This window comes from Anarhichas minor, unplaced genomic scaffold (genome assembly GCF_050575085.1).
Source record: "Anarhichas minor isolate MPS153535 unplaced genomic scaffold, ASM5057508v1 ptg000028l, whole genome shotgun sequence".
Classification (NCBI taxonomy): domain Eukaryota; kingdom Metazoa; phylum Chordata; class Actinopteri; order Perciformes; family Anarhichadidae; genus Anarhichas; species Anarhichas minor.
Genome location: NW_027466474.1, coordinates 1254298 through 1275425, shown reverse-complemented (window position 1 = coordinate 1275425; position 21128 = coordinate 1254298). Strand labels below are relative to the sequence as shown.

The following is a 21128-nucleotide window of genomic DNA, read 5'->3' as shown; positions in this document are numbered from 1 at the left end:
TATAAAAAATAAATGACTATTTGCAACAAACACAGTGGCTCCTGAATCATTCATGGGTCATGTAATGGAAAAGGAACGAATGAGAGAGGAAACCCTTTACCCAAACAAACTTCTAAGGAACAACAGGATTAAGGGGACAGATGTCATTGAATCTCAGCAAGGCCTCTCACCAACATGTCTATTTCTATAGTATGTTGTATGTATAGTATATCGGCTAATGTGAGAGAAGATTATCAACCAAGTATACAATAAAAAATGTCCGTGATCAACAGTGGGCCTACTGTATTTCTCCTCAGCAACTGTAAAATTATTTTATTAAGAGCACAAATGTTTCGTGTGCAAATTACAGGCAATTAAAACTCAACCCCCGAATAGTTCAGGGAAGAAAAGATTGTCAACGTGTACACCACCATTAGGATGAAAAAAAACATAGGTGTTCATGTCCTCAGTGGAATTAGATTGTGCTTCTCTCATGTGTACGATTAATGCCACGGTGGCCTGAACTGACACTCCTCAAGGTCCTGCTTTATGTTCGCTACACTGTAGATTAACGTCCACACAAACAGATGTTGCTGTGGACTAGCGTCTGTTCGGAAGGATGGATTAGTCACTTAAGGTGGCAATCCTTAAGATTTCAGTCCCGGCTGATTTTGAATTTCTATTCGAGTGAAAACCATGGAATTGTGCTTTGAGTATTAGGCTGAGTCTGTAATTCAATTTTTTTTTTATTGTTTTGTATCTTTTTTATGTATAAAATGGAGAAAAACTGTAATATAGCATTTTTTTCTCCAGGAATCTCGCCACCGACACCCAGTTCGTAATACTGAGAATATATAAATATTGCAATACGTCCATCAGTGTGCCATAGGCTCAATCACCATTGTTTTACTTCCTTCGGTGATAGATATAGTGACTTGACAGACATGTATTTTAAGAATCCGTGTGTAACATTTATGGAGATCTATTGCTCGAAAAGGAATATAATATTAATAAGTATGTTTTCATTCGCCATGTTTCAGCAGTAACGCAGAACGCGAAACGCTTCCCAACCGTGGTCGGAAAACACAGGGACACAGTTGTTTTGGTCTCCAGGGCCGGAAGACAAGGGGGAAACTTCCAATAAACATTCAATTGAAATCCTTACTGCTACATTAATTGTCCTTCTCCCCGCTGCCAACTTGTTTGCCCACGCAAATTCGCTGTCCATCTCTCTCTCTCTTGCTTCACCACTCACTTCCCACTACATACACACTGGCTCTGCTGTTCTCCATATGACCTACGCTACTCTTACAATACTAGCTCTGGATAATTCAATTCACGTTTTTGTGTTAGTCACTATAGTTCTCCTACACGCTTGGCACAAAGGGATGTTTTAACTGGTTCCAATCTACAACCTCACTGCTACATGACGCCAAGCCCTACACACTGGCCCTTTAGCTTTAGCTTCTCCAGCATAGGCAATATATTTATGATTTTGTGCATTATTTTATATATTTTGTATTATCTCTTGTATTGCACCTTTTTTCTAAAAGCTATTAAAGTCAATTTTACTTGATATGAAAAAAAGTGAAGTAGATGATTGGTCATTAAATAGATAACTTTCTGCCTCTAACTTTCTTCAAGGCAAGTCACTGAAATGGTTCAGTGCATGAACCAAAAAGAAATTGCTTTCTTGTTCAGAAACTGAAAGGATATAATTCAGCTGACCAAAAGCCTAAATGCAAGGGATTAGATCACCATGAGGATCCCAGCCTCAAAGAGATGAACACCTCCCTGCCAACACCGGGGACACAGAAAAGCCTGAAATCTGTCCAAATCGCTCTCTCAATTATCATAGTAGAAATGCTACAGGAGGATTCAAGGTCCTTGGATGATAAAGATGTCACAGTAAGAGCAGCTCAAGTCACAAAGAGCAATGAATATGAACTGAATCTCATTTATAATATTGGCGCTGGAACGTACAGTAAAAGTCTTCCAAAGCCATGAAAGTACACACATTCAGGTACAACTTCAAGCACAATACAACCTCAGACAGGCCTGTGGTGCAATAGGACAATAATGCTGAGAAATGGGCTCGATGATTAAGCTATTCTTGCACTTCAACACTCAATTTAAACAAATATATGTGTTTAACAGTAAACCAGATAACTGCACAGTTGAATTATTGCACAAAATGATTGCACTGTTAAGTCAGTATTTCACAGTTGAAGATATAGCCTAAATACATTTTGGGGTTATAGCCGCTGACAGGAGTGAAATAAGTCCAAGGGGCCAGTCTATTGACCCAGAGTGTGTGAGACTCTGAGGGAGGAGTTAAAAAGTTTGATGGCCACAGGCAGGAACTGACTTCCTGTGGCGCAGGAGTGTCGAATGGGTCTTGCACTGAATGTATTCCTGCGCTTCACCAGCACGTCATTGTCCAAGATGACACGTAACTTGGACAGCATCCTCCTCTCTGACACCGCCGCCAGAGAGTCCAGCACCACCCCCACAACGTCACTGGCCTTGCTGATCACTTTTACTGAGTCCGTTGGCGTCCGCTACCCTCGACCTGCTTCCCCAGCAAACAACAGCGAAGAGAATAGCACTGGCCAACACAGACTCATAAAACATCCTCATTATTATCTGGCAGATGTTGAGGGACCTCAGCCTCGTCAGAAAATGGAGACCGCTCTGCCCTTCTCGTAGAGGGCTTCGGTATTCTTAGTCCAATTTATTACAAAGCAACAGCTGCTGCATTTCTGGGTCAATTTTATTGGTGTGGTGTGGCTTTCCTTTTCCTGTAGTCAGGCATACGTCACATGACTTAGCAGTGAGCTAAATCTTGTATAGCAATAACATATATATATATATATATATGATAGCAGTGATTGGATTCAACATCAAATTAGAAATGTGCCCTCAGTAGAGGGCAGATCTAGGCTAGGTGCATCTGCAAAACAGATTGTAATCTAAATAGGGGGTTAGACAAAAGTATCAGACGTCTGTTTTGATACGCTCTAATTGTAATCTAAGCAAATGTCTGCATCGGCAATACGCATGTAAAGGTGAGGTTGATGCCAAATAAAAAGGCACGGAATAACTGTGTAGTTCCGTTAGCTGATAGCCTAACACATTGTCCAAAATAAGAAAAGTGTAATAACCGTTTCGCCCCACTGTGGCTGTGTTCGAAATCTCATACTAACATACTATTTAGTAAGCTGGAAATGTACTATGTGTTGCGTTAACATTGCATAGTATGTGGATTTTGTGTACACGAGAAATGCCCGGAAGTACACTACATTAGCAAGAAGAAGTATGTGACAGGAATTTACTCTACATACCACACTTTCCCACAAAGCATTGCGTCTGGGTGCCTTGAGAGCGGCTGTCAGTCTTGTGAGATTTTGAGTCAGACTAAAAGCCGTTAATATGTCAAGTTATTAAAAGGTGCTATTTACGAGATTGGGAGCATTTCTATTGCCCATCAACAGCTTTCAATATGCCCGCAGCTTGCAGCTAACATTGCTAATAGCACAACGCAAACTAACGAGCTAACGGTGTTTACCTGAGGGGGGTAACCATTTACCTGAGGGGGGTAACCATTAGTGTCCGTAAGCTAGCCAATGGGACTACATGGACTAAAAGGGGGCCGGTTAAGAGTTGTGAATGAGGAGTCTGCAGTCAATCAATACCAAACAGGCAATAAAGGGTCTTTTAAGAAAGTGTGAGTCACAGCAACCAAGAGAAGTCCTTAAGCATGCAGCCGAAAATGAGAACCCAAAATGCACACACAAACACACTCACTAACACATATACACAATCATGCACACGCATGACCGATCTCATTATCTGGTGGAGATAATGAGAAATAAAAAAATAAAAAACAGGGATCTGTGGCTCTCAAACACACGCACTATAAACGTATAGACACCACACACATGCCTCCTTTCAAGCCGAAGCTTTAATCAAAAAAAAGGGCTTTGACATCTGCGGCTGCAGAAAATAATATAAGCAGTTATATCATGTTGGACTTTGTTTATATCTCATTTCAGATACAAGGTGGCTTTTTCCTTTTAGCAGCAGAGGGAGAAAATCAATAGGCAGAATAATGATGCCGTTGTCTGTGCTGCTTCCACGCCTTTACATTTACTGTCATCAATTTACGACACATGCCTTTAGACCTCAACCTCAGGTTTTATTCATCTGCTCTCTTATTTATTTGTAACAGCTGTGGGTGTGGGGGCAAGATAAAATGTGTGTATGTACTTTATTTGTGTATATATATATATATATATATATATACGTATACACTCACCGGCCACTTTATTAGGTACACCTTGCTAGTACCGGGTTGGACCCCCTTTTGCCTTCAGAACTGCCTTAATTCTTCGTAGCATATATTCGACAAGGTGTTAGAAACATTCTTCAGAGATTTTGGTCCATATTGACGCGATAGCATCACGCAGTTGCTTCTGATTTGTCGGCTGCACATTCATGATGCGAATCTGCCGTTCCACCACACTCTATTGGATTGAGATCTGGTGACTGTGGAGGCCATTGTAGTACAGTGAACTCATTGTCATGTTCAAGAAACCAGTTTGAGATGATTTGAGCTTTGTGACATGCTGCATTATCCTGCTGGAAGTAGCCATCAGAAGATGGGTACACTGTAGTCATAAAGGGATGGACATGGTCAGCAACAATACTCAGGAAGGCCGTGGCGTTTAAACGATGCTCAATTGGTGCTAAGGGGTCCAAAGTGTGCCAAGAAAATATCCCCCACACCATTAAACCACCAGCACCAGCCTGAACCGTTGATAGAAGGCAGGATGGATCCATGCTTTCATGTTGTTTACGCCAAATTCTGACCCTACCATCTGAATGTCGCAGCTGAAATCGAGACTCATCAGACCAGGCAACGTTTTTCCAATCTTCTATTGTCCAATTTTGGTGAGCCTGGGCAAATTGTAGCCTCAGTTTCCTGTTCTTAGCTGACAGGAGTGGCACCTGGTGTGGTCTTCTGCTGCTGTGGCCCATCTGCTTCAAGGTTCCACGTGTTGTGCGTTCAGAGATGGTATTCTGCATACCTTGGTTGTAACAAGTGGTTATTTGAGTTACTGTTGCCTTTCCATCATCTCCAACCACTCTGCCCATTCTCCTCTGACCTCTGACATCGACAAGGCATTTTTGTCCACACAACTGCCGCTCACTGGATATTTTCTTTTTTTCGGACCAGTCTCTGTAAACACTAGAGATGGTTGTGCGTGAAAATCCCAGTAGATCAGCAGTTTTTGAAATACTCAGACCAGCCCGTCTGGCACAAACAACCATGCCACGTTCAAAGTCACTTAAATCCCTTTTCTTCCCCATTCTGATGCTCGCTTTGAACTTCAGCAAGTCGTCTTCACCACGTCTAGATGCCTAAATGCACTGAGTTGCTGCCATGTGATTAGCTATTTGTGTTAACAAGCAATTGAACAGGTGTGCCTAATAAAGTGGCCGGTGAGTGTATGTATGTGTGTGTGCGGGAGAAGGCAAGAACATTAAGAAGAAACTAAGAAAAACGAGAGAGGAGGGGGAGGAAGAAGGACAGAGGAGGTGTGAAAGAGAGGTAGCGAGGGATCACAGTAGGAGATAAAGCGTCTTGGTGAGATTTTCTGACAGACCTTTTCAGCAGAATACACAGCTAGGAAGGCTTTGGTTCAAGAGGTTGGCTAGTGGTCCTCCTGCCTGCATAATGATGGGAAAAGAGGAAATGTTCTTACTCTGAGCAGAAGACAAAAGGATTTGTAAGGGTATGTAAGTACAGAAGAGGAGTCGAGAGAGCGATCAATAATTAATTTACTTTCAACAGTCAAGGGCAATTAACACGCTTTTTTGCCCATTACCCGACTAAAAGGGCCGACACTGTGGCTCTAGCTCCTAATCTTGCTGACCATTGTCACAATCGAGGATTACACAGCTAACAAATCGATGCGCACACACGCACTGACACAGAAAACACACACGCTCCCCTAAACACTGGAGACTTGGATTAGCAGCAGTTTTGTATAGTTACAAATGGCGAACACGCAGGATTTTGTTGCATTAACCTCCGTCCCGAAGATCAGGATGGCTGAGCTGAGTCGCCGTTTGTTTGCAGTTACTGTTGTGCCTTTTGTTATCCATCACAAAAAATGCAATTGCAAAAATGTAATGGAATATCAATATCTGATGTGGCCTGAATATTTAGAGCAGAACGCAAAGAGTCACCGCGGTGTGACCATACGTATTCGAGTACAAACATTTCTTCGGGGGGGGGGGGGGGGGGGCTTTGTATTTTTACTGGCAGCAATGTGGGTTGATGTCTGACAGACATTTCTGTACAAAACAAAATGTGTGAAGTTTTTTCGCTTTATTTGTGAGTGTCCATTACTTTCAGGATAGTGAATCCTTATCTGCTTCATAAAACGATCAGCGGATGTTTGATTGACTCCCTATGTTGCTACTACCGCCCCCTCGCAAGAAAATGTCTACATATTTACTATGTGTGTCTTGAACTACAATACGTTATGTCAATTGTGTCCTATATTCTAAAACATTATTGCTCTGAGCTCAACATCATAAGCTCTTGCAGCCAGTGCATGATTTTCTAGACGCACTCTCCACTCCACTGCGTTCATCAGTATTTCTCATATGGAATATGTTGCCAGGGTAACTCCATTTACGCACGATGAGTTGACAGAGTCAAGATCAAACTCGGCATAAGAAGCATATTTCTGCAGAGCGCTCATTCTGCTTCAACATTACCTGATGTAAATGTGTTGCAGATGTTTTTCTTCCCCTCTTTAAAACTGGGTCAGAAAACCCAACTTGTCCAGGAAAGCAGGATCAGAGATGGATGATAGCCAAAGCTTTGGGGAGTAGATTTAACATAGACCGGATTCTGGAGCTGTGACACCGGTGATTACTGCTGAACCAACAGGAGGGAAAGCTCATTTAACTAAGTAACTGCCAGGGGATCTTTTTCCTCCCCAAACTGAACATGTGTAATAAAACTGATGAAGGCGAATGAGCTGCTTTTTTTTGTCGTCTTTTTTAAAGCAACTTCCTCTCCATGTTAAACACATGCACATTGCCGTTCAACCAAATGGGTGAGAGCGCAAAGTGCCAGGAGCAGGTAGGAGTTCACGGTCCTGCTCAAGGACAAATCAGCATGGATGGAAACATTGCTTGGATATGGAAGAAATGCTGTTTATTCTTCCTGTATAATAAAGACCTGAGGATGTTTGTTTTCTAACTGTTTTTCATCCGTTTTACATTCCTTCCCTCAGAGACTAATCAGATTATGTTACTGTTAATTATTGCTGTTATAAAGAGGGAGGCTTCCTATTAATAGTGGCTCTATTACAGCAGGCATACAAAAAGCAGTGCAATCCCATTTCATTACAGTCCAAAATTTATACAAAACTGACAAAAAACATGACGTAGATTTGTGGACAAAGTTTGGTGGTATAAGTAAAAGTGCACTGCAAAGACAATTAAGGAAAGTTTAACGTTTAAGATGATTTGTGGTTATCTCAAAGTTTTTGAAATAATTAAAAAAAGATTTAGAGACTGGCTTAATAAAGAAGCTCCTTGAATGCTTTGTTTAGCCAGGATCCGTAGAGGCTTGGCCCTGGGCTGCTGACTTCTTGAGGGCTGACTCATAGTATATTTCCCACTTTGCACTTCTCCAGTGTGTGATGTATTTTCATCATGCAAGTTTGTAGCATGATGCTCGTCTGCAACCTACTGGTTATGATGCCGCATTCTTGGCCAGTTATCAAGGGCAAATGCTTCAGAAGCAGTCTGGGCAAGCAGTGGAAACATGCATAAAAAAAAAAGATTAAAAAAAAACTCTTCTCCAACCAAAAATACTCGCAGACAGCATATTCTGCAGTTATTTTGAATCCAGTGGACATCACTGCAAGTTGAACGTACAGCGGTAGGTATCGATGAACCACATAGAGGAATGAAAAATAAAGTTCAACAGCATTATAGTTTCCCTTGCCCATGCAGTTATCAGTCATTTTCCTTTTTTAGCAGATTTCCATTACATTAATAAAAAATGTATGTTTCTCATAATCAAATCTAAGCACAATAACATTTTTAATTACACTTAATTGCGGCTGTTTTTTGGTCCGTGACAGCAGTGTAGGCGCAGAGGCAGCTGTCCGAGTGTAAATTACATCACCGTAGAGGGGCGGCCATCGAGGACGAGCATACTGTACTCTCACGCTACAACCCAGTGAACTGCTACACAGATTAGTTTACAGTCGTTGTTCACTTCATTGAGCAATGCCATTTTGCAAGCACAGATACACATAGTCCGTCTTTGTGGTGCAGGGCACGAGCAGCTTGCTAGCACGTCTGGCGGTCTGTGGATTAAAGACATTATAGTGTTTGCCATTGTACAGTCTGCTCACAGAGGAGGCTGCTATATCTGTGAAGGAACATGGCTATTTTTACCCTATTTCACACATTAGGTGTACTTTTGATAAATATATATATATATATTCACAGGGTCTGTGGTTCACTGTTTATATACGGCTGATGCACAAAATAACAAGTTAACTATTGATGTACAAGACGTTACCTCTTTGACAAAAGTAACCACGCTGGAATTAATTGGGATCTCGGTGCACGATGGACGACACCGACGGCTGCACCAGAAGCTGAGCTTTGTTTGGGTAGTAAAATGCCTCCTGCATACTTGAACATGGCTCTGTTTGAAGCAATTATGAGTGTAAATATGAGTCACACATCCCAGTGTTGGCTGCTTTTAGCCCTACAGCCTTTTCATTGCCAATGAGTCAAGAAAAGTTACATTTATTTGCAAAGCCTTTTCTATCAAACAAGTCTGTCACAAAGTGGTTTACAGAACAAAGCACATCGGTACACATTAAAACAGGACCAAAGCGGGGAGGAACAAACAGCGTGCACATTACAGGCTGGGTTAACAGGTTCAACACTATGTTTTAAATTATTGGTTTTTAGACCAAAAGTTAATAGTACATTTTTTTGTAAACTGTCTCAGGTAAAAGATGCAAGACATAATAAGTATATTGACATGCACACTAATAACCACATCCTTTCTTAGTTAAAATCCTGAGTATTACATTTGTTTTTTTTATATATTGTTATTAAAGCACGATTCAGAACTCTTCTTTTCGTTTCAGTTTATTGCCATGTGATTCAGTTTTTGTTTGAGATTTTTAGACTTAAACGTCACCAGATGTCATAATCCAAATGTAGTATTAACAACATATGTTGCTGTCAATTGACAGATTATTATACAGTATGTAAACATATGAGTTATTGAATAATCAAACTATAAAAGATGCAATAAAGAATATTGCCTGCCACTGAAAATGATTAGTAACCCATGTTCATGTAAACATATTTAAATATATGGTATCAAAATTGAACTCTGAGGCTTTTTGCTTGTAACACAAGCAATTTGAAAGCTGCTTTGTATGGGTCTGAGTGACATGAAGCTCCCTCTGTACTGCGGAGCTGATCCCTCCCTCTAGTTCAGACGGGGAACATGACGGGATCATTATTGACTCTAGGACACGGTCAGCAGCAGCACGGATAATAGCCTACCTACTGAGGCTAGTTTGAGATTCCTCAGAGGCAGCTGCTGGTGAGACCACAGCGAAGGAGAAATAGTTAAGTGACACATCTGTCACGAAGCACAGAGGGAATCAGCACCTCCCGCAGATGCAAAGAACCATCTGCAACCTCTTCTGCCGCAGCCTAGTCCAGAGGGGCATCATGTCACTGGGTTTAGAACTCATGCACTTGTGCATAGGAGGTGGCACAAAAACATCAGTCAAGTGGAGGGTGCACGCCTTGACTCTCTCTGTCCCTTTTGTACGATGTACAGGGGCTGGTGAGCAGGGGGTTGACAGTTGCCTAAGGCGAGGGGGAGAATTGTAATGCAGATCCTTTTTGGTCTTTTTTTCCTGGTGAGTTGTGATGGCGGGATAGGTATATAAATAAATATATAAATAAGCGACACAGCTGCTATTTACAGATATCTTCTTCCCCTAGTGTGCGCAACAGACACACTCAGTGGAAATCCCACATTTCCTCAACCAAAACGTTTGTGGAGGATTGAAAGATTGGAGTCAGATTGGAAAGTGTGTAGCTATACTGCCTCCCTGTGGACGGTTCGTGAAAAGAAAAGAAAATCACCACCGTCACAATCACACTTGAATGTTTCATGATGTATTACCTTTGGCAACAAAAGGTGAGCGGCGGAGGTGTTTAGATAGATAGATGCACAGAGCACAGAATGAAAAAAAAAAGGATTTCAAAATGTTTTCTGTGAAACAAACTGAGCAGAGAGGCCTGACCTCAACCATCCAACACCTTTGGGATGAATTGAAAATGCAGACTGTGAGCCTTGTCACCCATCTGGGCACGACTTTACTAATGTCCTTGGGGCCATGCAGGGATATAAAGATAACTAGAATATTTTACTGAAGTACAAGTAAAATGATTTGTGTAAAAAGTAGGTCATACATAGACTTATTAAACTAAAGAAAGTATTAATGGTTAATAAAGTGCATTAACATGACATGGTGCCCTTATGTCCAAACCAATGATATATTTATTTTCTCACTTTGCAACCTGTGCATCCACAAATACATCAAGTACAGCCTAAAGAGGGCGGAACCCAGACTATTACATGAAAAACATGATGGGCAACAAATATAAAAATAAATTTAAAAAACATCCCATCACTGCACTGAATATAGAGGGCCATCTGAGATTGACAGGGGAGGTTAGTTGAAGTGAAGACAGAAGACCACCGCATAGCGAACTCATACAGAAAAGATTAATACGGCTGAAAATGTAACGCCGTGCCAAAGCAGTGCAAGTGTTTTTGGTTTTTCATTTGGCAAAGCCTGGTTCTGTATGGTTTTCATACTTATTAAAAAAATGTTTCATGAGCAAAAATAAGTTATAATAAAGGTGAGTTTTGAACCCTGGGCTCCGGATCTTAAACCACTATACTATTATAGCTTTAAAAGACAAACGTGTGATTGTATTTGCAGGTAAATTACTATTTAATTAAAGCAGCACTTTTGAGTTATAACATTGTTTTATTGTTGATGTTCAAAGATGAACCAGATCGGTCATCAGAGGATGGTGAAGAAGAGCATCATGGTGCTACCGCTGCTCCTAAACCACCCATGGGTATGTACATGACAAAAGTTGGATTGCATTTTCTTTGTATGAATATAATTCATGCATTCATGGTATGTTTTTCCCGATGACAAATATTAACTTTACAAGCTATTGTAGTGATGGGATGCAAGAGAAGTAGGATGTGAAGGCCTCCCTCACCCGGATGGTCTCTCTTGCTAAGTTGTTGGCAGCAATTCTTCCCAGATCTGGCAGTGGCTCCACCTCTCCAACCGGTATGCTCACTGCAGTTGTTTGGGTGGTTTTCCGCAGGAAGTTATGCAGAACACATGTAGCCTTCACACACTTCTCTGCAACTTCTGGGTGGACCTCAATCCTCCACTGAGAAGAAAGGATCACAAAGGCATTCTCCACAGCCAACCGAGCTCGGGAGAGACCGTAATAGAAGATCCGGCGCTCCCTTGGAAGGATGCGGCCGGGGAATGGGCTTTGAGGACAACATGCTTTCCATCCAGTGCTCCACAGCAGAGAGGAAAATCCCACCGCTCCTCAAACTGCACAGCAATTGACCGCCACTGCTCTGTGGTGGGCACAGGCATGAACTCCTCCACAAGGCAGTCCAAATAGCTGTGGCAACATCTGGGACAATACTGGAGACAGTGGAGACCCCAACACAGAAGCTGTTTGCAATGGTCCTAAAGGAGTCACCAGTAGCAAGATATCTGCAGCACAGAAAAAACATTCAATTTAACAGAGTTATATTGAAGATACTGTAGCTGCTAATAGAAGTAATTTTTTATTGATATGACTGCACAGCTGCTATCATGAATAATAAACATCTTAAATGCTGGTGATTTTACATAATAAGTTACATTATTGTACTCACTTGTCTAAAGGCCTTCCTGCAGGTCTTGTGCATCGGGATGTCCTCCACAATCTGCTCCAACATGAACTCCTCTCGTTCAGTCTCAATCCACGATACATGATACACTCGGCCTCTCTGTCCCTCTGCGCCCCTCAAAATCATATACACGTATACAGTATATGCTTGTGAGTCTGGGCTTTGATCCCTGCGACAGCTCAACATGCTCACAAACAGACATCAAAGTGTTCTTTGAATACTTCTTTGAATGGGATGGGCAGTGAGCCCAAGCCTACTCACTGTAAGTCACAGTTAGTAGCAGCATTGAGCGTGAGTTACAGTAACACTTAATAGCAGCATGAGCTAAAAGCTAAGTGGAATGTGACAATTACAATGTCCCAGTCCTCTTCCTGAGATAAAGGGGACCTGATTATTACAATTTTGTGAGACTTTCTATTACTCTACTTACACCCACCTGGACCAGCTGCGAAATTAACAAGCTGCTTATATATTAATTCATTTATAATTTAACAATCTGAGTGGCAATTTTTATTCTTAATGCACAAAATAGGCTATCTCATTTTACTTGTTATTCTAACGGAGATTGACGGCCCCCTTTTACCTTTAAAGGATCTGACTAATACTTCTCTGGCAAAAAGCCCAAAATGTAAACTAGAGCGTGCGTGGGCCTTAAAACAGCTGCATGAGAACTATATGTTTATCCTTGCCATTGCTCATCTTTTGCAACCCAAAGAGAAGGTGCACATTTATGTTGCCTCTGTCTATTACAGGCGTCGGCTCGGGTTAGCGCTTCCATCTGTCAAGACATCGGGGTCATCAAATCCACAAAACCTCGGATGTCAGCCGTTAGCACTAAAAGGTGCCAATCAGTGAAAAAGGGGCCAAGAAAGGAGGGAAATACTTTTGCATAAATCAATACGTAATGGCGCTGCCAATAGATGATTGTGATCAGTCTGCATCATCGTCTTTTTCAAGGCTTTGAAGTGGCAGGCAGGGGCAAAGAAAAGACAGGCTTGTGATGGTGAAATAAGAACCAGATAATGAAATAATTAGTCAAAGTGTAATCAGATGTGCATCTGTTTTTACAACTCCTTGATGCAGTAACTGAGATATGTGCTGGTATACGAGCTACATCACGGAGGAAAAATAATGAAATTATCCGTCAGAAGAGGTTATTACATTATCAGACAGTTAATTACATTAACATATTTTATCACATTTTGCTCTTGTAGAGGGACTATAAAACTGACACATAATTGCTTTATGTAACACACACACACACACACACACTCACACTTTCATACAATAAATGGCCAAATAATCTCACTCATCTGTACCAGGAGGGCATCTGAAAACATCTGAGGCCTGAAGGATTTGACTTATCTGCAGTAAGTTAATTTACTTGATCTTGTGTTACTGCGGAACAGAGGGGAATAAAAATACCAGCAGTAATAAATCCACCAGGCAAGGTTTACTGCCCTTCAAACACCCACACTACGTGTTGGACTGGTTTTATGGTCGGCAATTTGTTAACAAAATGCCCAATACCAATTAATCTTTAAGCATACAGAACTAATTATAAAAACAAGATTATACACAAAGAGTGGGTTATTGCTGACTTTAAGAAAACCAGTGGCAGTATGTGCACATACACATGTATTTGTATCAAGTTTATAGCTGAAGAAATAAAAATAATTGCAAAGTTTAGGATTGTTCTCATGATTGAGAAGCCTGCAGTGAAAGCATCTTGGAGTCTGGATTTTAGATAGTCGTAAACTATCGTCTACATTTTATTATCTTTTATGTTTCCATCTACATCTACAAAATGTTTAATAGTGGCAAACAGTGGTTTAAATGTACAACGGAGACAAAATGGCTCCAAAGCTTTCAACAAAGGCCGCTTGGTGTGTTTTGCCACGTGAGGTAAAACCCTTAACCTAACAACCATCTGTAAATCGCTCTTCTAATTTCCTCCTAGTTGTCTCTTGTGCGAAACTGTACCTTGATTGATCGAGTCAATTATAGGGAGGCTTATTTCAAAGGAGCGGCAGGGGTTGTGTTGCTATTGCTCTCAAGTAAGCAGTCAATGGATGTCATAGATTACTTTAGGCCCCTATTAGACCGACTGCAATTTGCATCACCTAATAAAGGTGAAGACTAACTTAGACATAAATCACTGTAGCTACTACAGAAATCCCTTTATCTAGCTTAAATAGGAAGGAAGAGCGAATAAAAAAATCTGATTACAAACCAAACACACAATGTCAGTGTATCAAGGAGAGATAGCGTACGATGATCATTGTTTCAAACTGCCTCAAGAAAACATGTTAATTAAAGGCAAACATGATGCCAACCTTCCATTACTCAAGTGTTGAGTGACTTACAGATGTGAGATTTAATATATTGCTGAGCAGCTATTAGCATACATTCACCACTTCCATAAAGCTGCGACGTAAGGTTGAATTGCATTACAGGACTTTTGTTCCTCTAAACCACCACTAAGACAGATTCCTCCAAAACAGACAATTGGTGCGTTAATGAAAATAATCACTTCATAATTAAAACACCTTGTTTTGAGAGAGCCCACTTGACTGTGCATGTTTTATTTGTACATTACTGCTGAGACATACGGGGTACGGTGTTACATTCAAGGCACAGCCCAATACCTCCAAACAATTAAATTTTTACATATGCCACAAAAACAAAATCTGGAATGAAAATAATTATACCGTGTAAACGTCTTCAAAAGCAGTAGATCAACAAAACTTGTACCAAACAGGCAAGTCAACTTTTACATATATACTGTACACTGTAATATGGAATGTGCATTTACAAGAAAAAGGAAATAACCAACAATATGTATATTTGGAAAATATCCTCATTGAAGACATACTGTAATACAAAAGGTTGTCACATGTAAACTCAAACTTCTCTTAAACCTGTGTTTAAGAGAAACAGTATATCAGCGGCTCGGGTATGAATGGCTCGCATATTCTGAGGTACAAAGTGACGATGCTGCTGATCCATTCTGGTGTGAACCGTGTAGTTTACGAGTTGAGTGGCAAATAATGCAGCTTCTAAATATTCATTACGAAGCACCAGAAGCACCTTTAAAATAAATTCCCTGCTCTTCAAATCTTAATTTCAACTTCACATAACGCACAAGCTGATTAACAAGAAACTAAACAGTTTTGAACTTAGTCCTCCTCTTTGACTTAAATAATTTGTCAAAATGAAAAACAACTGCACAACTATGTTTAAACTTCTATCAATTTGTTTTGTCATTTCTGTCCATTTTGGGAAGATGGGGATTAAATCACAAAGTATGGTTAAAAATTCCACCAAAAAACATACATTAATATAGTAAACTGACTAAGTGGCATTACATAACTAACAAAGAGCTTCAGTTTATACCAAATTACAAAATGGTTTACTTTGTTTTTTGCCTTTAATATGTGCGTTAAGAAAAGAGTTGACATACACTAAGGGAAGGATAAATTAAATAAATTCTCCACAAATATGCAGCTGCATTTGAAAATGAAATATGGGCATCAAAACATCTTTTACCCATCTTCAGCCCACCACCACGAAAATAATGAAGTTCTCAGACGATAGTGCTACATTGGAACTGCACATACCCTCAACACAAACAAAAGCTTTGGTAAAGTGGCAACAAATAGGCGAACAGAAAGGAAGCAATTTTTATCTCCACCTCCAGTGTTTGTTCGTGGATAAACCTGTTGGTTACATTCACTGAAAAATTACAGAAAATCTATGCTGGCAACAGAAAACCAGGCATGGTCAACGGTCCTCAGGCGACAAACTTGTTCTTGGTTGAGGAGCTGCTCTTTGTGGCCGTGTCTGCGTGCGACTGGTATCCGATGATCACTTTTTGCGGAACACCTAATCTCTCTTTATACACGCGCCTAAAAAAAAAAAAGAAAACATTGCATTTTAGCAAATACATACAGAAAAACATTTCAGACTCTTTAACATGCATATCCCTCGCTAATGTTATCACTGCGTCTAGTTTACTGAGGGCGTCCAATAATGACGAATCAACCATCTTTTGCGCCACAGGTCTGAAAAGCTGAAACATGACACAGGTTTTCTGTCAATCTACCGCTGTATTAAAGTACAAGAAAAAAGAACCTACAAAAACCCTTTTAACATGTACAGAAAAAGGGCTGTAACACATTTGGGCTATACATGTGGATATCGTCTTTACTATAACTGAATGTAATGTGGATGTTCTATTTGTCATCCATTGTGGCATCTTCAGGTCACCCTATGTGTGTGATGGCATCTTTGTTTTCGTAGTCTGTGGTCCATATCGCTATTTTATCTCCTTTGGCTCGGACGTTAATGACGGCGCCGCACACGTCCTCGCTGTGGTCATCGAACGCTTCACCCACAAGACACAGGAGCTGGAGGAACAACAGATTATTTTCAAAATGCCTCGTTATTGGGGAGCAGTTAGAAACTGACGGGCCTTTTCAAAGCAGACAGTTTGACTTGTCACAGTAGGAGAAGCGCAGGTGGTACTAGCAACATAAACAACGGCTCCGCTCTATTCAAGTGTCCCGTTAAGCCGTGACCGTGTGACAGGGAGCCAGCATGCACAACACAAGGACCCTGAAACCAAAGCAGCAAAATGGAATTGATTCATTCTATTGTTCACACCTGTGCTTCTCCTGCTGTGATGTGACTAAATGTCTTCCCTGAAAAAAGGCCTAAAGAAACACCTAAAGATATAGTTGTATACTAGTTAAAATAACCAATAAAATCGACAGGACTGAACATACCGTCTCCAACCAGAAGCGATCCAGGTCTGCTCTACGCTGCTGCTTTGACAGAGTTATCAGCCAGCGGCCACCTCGTCGATTCTGTCCATCCTCCCACATGGGCTCAATCCCATCCTTCATCCGCACAAAAGGTCAGAGGTCACAACACTATAAATATCCCCACACATCCATAATGAACAACGGCTTTAATCCATCAGTTTCTCTTCAGATCAGGAGAGGAGCAAACAGCATACATCCCATCACCACTAATTCGATTAGTTGTGTTTCATTGTTGTTCCTCTCGGCATAAATTACTAAAGTTACTAAACTTTTGTCTGTTTGGAGAAATAATTTCCAGAAAAGAACAAACTTTTATGAATTAAAACTGTTAATTATTCTTTTTTTTGTTGTATATTGTAATTGCAACTTAAGAGGGGCAACCCTCAATTATGTGCGAAAACCAAAGCCCCGGATAAAGCTATTAGGTAACGTGCACTTTACTTTTCTACACCACACTGTAGCTCAAGAAGCCACTTTTCTATCCTCCGTTTCTAACCGTCTGATATTATTTATGACAGATGAGAGCCGGTTTCAGTCTTGAGCGATGCTAATTAACCAACTCTTTCCTCATCAGCTCTTTGTGGTCATCAGAGAAGATGAAGTGCAGCTATTAACTGACTCGTGATGGAGGGTCAAAGTCAGCCAAACTCTAATGAATGAATCACCCATCAGGCCTTGTGACTTCATGTTGGACACGCTTGGTTCCTTTATAATAAGACAGCATGTGCTCTGAGTGGACCACAATTAAAAACACACCAAAAGAACATTGTTTTTCTATTTTGTTCTGAACTAGCGATGCACCGATTGAAATTTTCCTGACTGATTCAGATTTTTTTTTTTTAAAGTCTGACTTTCCGATTTAGATTTTCAGATGTAATTAAAAGCAAGGTTTCCGACTGACGTTTTTCACCACCGGCCCGAAAAATAATTTAAACTGTCCCGAAGTCAGCGTTAACACTCCAAATTCCAAAAGGTTATCCTTTAACTTTGTCATACTGGTTATTTGCCACAATTAAATGAATGATTGTATTTCTATTTAAATATTAGCTTTGATTATTAATAGTTCTAATGATAGATTATAAACTGCTTAGAGATAGTGTTAGGAAACTAAACAGGTCATAATCTCTCTCCAATGTCTATTTTATATTGGTATGAAAACATCTCCTTCAAATAACTGCATTTGTTCAAGTTTCTCTCAAGATAACATTTGAACACATCATGATGATATAATTTACCTTCACCCAATACTCCGAGTAGAGCTTGAACGCATCATAATGCAACCTTTGTTAACGTCAGCTGCGTTATTTGCAAAACTCTGCTATGGAGAGACGCTGTGCCGTCAGCAGCAAGCCAGTCACTGTGATTACTCAGAGTAGCACGCATGGGAATGATTAAGTTGGCTGCACCAATTGTTTTTACGGTTGTTCTTTAACGCCTTATTTTGAACTTGCAGTTGGGACAAATTACAAGCTTTGTGTGTTCTTTGATCATGCTGACGAACTCCCACAAGTGTGGTTGTGATGTTAACGTCTCTGACGGTGGTACAAGTTAGTCAATTTGACAAGCAAAAACAAATATGAGACTGATCGGGCGGTCACCGGTCATTGCCGATCACTGTAAACTGGCCGGTTTCGATCAGCTGCCGATCATTCGGTGCATCTCTACTCTGAGCAAGTGTTTACAGAATAAACACGGATATCTGTTCACAGTGGAAGCTAAGGAAACAAACCGCTTTAAATGGATAGAATGTAAAATATAATAAAAGACAGCGATAGAAGCTTGCTTACCTTAAACAGCGAGTAGTCGCAGCCAGACATCAAGTTACTCGAGAGCTGAATGTGATTGTATAATCTGGAAATGTGAATTGTAATGTCACGCAACACCCAACAACTGAAATCGATCAGCTGTATCCCGTTTTACATCATATAGACCGGCAGGAACAAACTAGAATCGACGCCTCACGGCACGAACGGAAAGTCAACTCTCACGCATATGACCTCCAATTATAGTTTCCCCTCCAAAATGGTGAAAATAATTTTATTATGCACTCGCATGTATATACAGCAATAATATACTTACGCCCAGAAGTCTTCCACAGTGTCAAATTTGGATATGAGGCGGAGGTTGGCTTGCCATGTTTTGCTTTTGTCGTTCTTGAAAAACCAAAGAGCCCACCTGCAAATCAAAGAAGAGTTCGTACCAACTAGCTGCGCGTTTTCCCTCACTGACAACTTATTTCACTGGAAGAGATTCACACATTTCCGATAAAGCTATCGCACACAACATTGAGATGAGATGTACTTGCTCGAGTCTGTTGTGAAAGAGGAAAAGAAGGGACTCGAGGTGAGGCCTTACTTGTTCTGTAGCGGATGCTTGATGTAGGATTCAGGACTCATCTGAACTTTTTGAATGATTGTTTCACAGTTTTCCTTTTCAGGATTAGCAGGAACTGAAGTTAACTAGGAAACAAAAAAATGTACAAAAGAAGCATTAAAAAAAAACACTTCTAAAGAAAGTGTCTCATGTGCCATCTGTGATGACCGCTACTGGCCCCGTTACGTTTGTAATTATTTAACTTGTGTGTAGTTTTATAGTCATATATTGGAACTTTTTAAAAATGTATTGTTGTGGTCATAGCTGTGATACTGTCACAGTGTAGAAGGGATGTCTGTGAGAGTGGCGAGTAGACTGGGGGTATTTATAGAGTAGAGGAATGAATAAGGAGAAGAGGACACAGCAACCCTCGACAGTAATGTCATCTTTCCCTCTTTTTACAGCTAGTCTGATTTACATATTGTATTTCTGCACTACTTCTGTGTATTTACATTTGGCCCTTCAGACAAAAACCATGTCCTTTAGATAATAAAGAAGTGATGTTTTAACCCTTGTCCAGCAGACTAATATTAAACATCTTTGCAATCCAACAACCAGCCATGCTCAGTCCGAGGTTCATAATACTCCGGTAGACTTCACGTCAACTCAAAATTAACTTTACTTTTACTTGAAAGACGTCTTCCCAGAATGTAGCATTTCTTGCAAGTCCACAGTTTCAGGTTGTATGATAGAAGTTCCAGCGAGCTGTAACGTTACTTTAGCAAAAACTAATTCTTAGTCACGTGCTGTTTTGTTCACAATGCCCATGACTAACGTTGAGCTAGCTGGCTGTTCCCAGTAACGCGTGCGTCCTCTCATTCATTCATCCGAGCATCAGTGTACCGACCGAGTTATGCACCCGGTCAACACGGTGTTTTAACCGTTAAACCGTTAACGTCTAACGTTACAGCCCGACAGTCCCCCTCGTTTTATCACTGGGGTTTTAATAGTGCATTAAAAAAAAGCATAGCTTCTTCAGTTGAAGTGAATTAACCTGAGCTACAAGTGTGCAGAGCACTCACCACCAGAGCGGTCGCCATCTTCTGGAAGTCACATTCGGATTTTTTGGCGTGTGTTAAAATACCTGATTGGGCCATCTGGTACTCTGCATGACGCATGCGCAGAAGAAGGGACACAAGTACATGTTTATCCAGGCTGTGTGTGACACGATCATGTTCTTCCAGTTATTGAATATTGATAATATGCATGGATGGATTATAAATTATAAGTTATAAGAACAGATCCAATAAATTAAACTATTTTAGTGAAGATTTGTGCAATTGATGTACTTCAAGTAATATTATAGTTAGTGTATGTGTGACCATCACCCTTTCTTTTGTGGCATAGGAAATAATAAAACAGGGACATTTTCAGTCTTTCAGCCACATTGCTGACGGCGATGTCAATGAGTTGCTTGTTATCTTGGTGACCCAGACTAAAGTCTGAAAGATCATCTCAGTAGACACGAAACATCCCCTCAAACAGCAAAGGTCTCTTCTTTATGGTAAAAAGAATGGAGCATACATAATTAAAAGTCATATTTTGGCATGTTCATAATTGTACAACAGCGTGTCTTGAATTGCACATATACTACGTTATGTATGTTGGAGGCCAGCTAGGAGCGCAGGCAGCATAAAGAATTATTTGGAAATGAGATGCAATATGATTACTGTACTGAATTTTGGGATTATATTGCAAGATAAAAGTAAACCCAAGGGCCATTCTAAGTCGGTATACCACCCCTGCTGACCCATGTTATAGGCTTAGTATATTGTGCCCATAAATAATATACACATATTCAACAATGTGCAGGCTTAGTGGAAACGTTCCCTGATAAACCATGTTTTTGTGTTTGTGATAAACAGTCA

The 21128-nt window shown here is 40.5% G+C and overlaps 1 protein-coding gene across 1 annotated transcript; it reads right to left on the bottom strand.

Moving 5' to 3' along the window:
• Nucleotides 1-14631: 14631 nt before the first annotated feature.
• LOC142962882 (eukaryotic translation initiation factor 4E-1A-like) lies at nucleotides 14632-20378 on the bottom strand. Its single transcript, XM_076103564.1, has 7 exons — nucleotides 20283-20378; nucleotides 19243-19346; nucleotides 18967-19062; nucleotides 18675-18738; nucleotides 16849-16962; nucleotides 16331-16470; nucleotides 14632-15969 (listed from the first exon to the last, which is right to left on the bottom strand). Exons 1-7 carry the CDS (start codon nucleotides 20376-20378, stop codon nucleotides 15855-15857), a joined length of 729 nt encoding a protein of 242 aa, XP_075959679.1. The 3' UTR covers nucleotides 14632-15854.
• Between the last annotated feature and the right edge of the window lie 750 nt (nucleotides 20379-21128).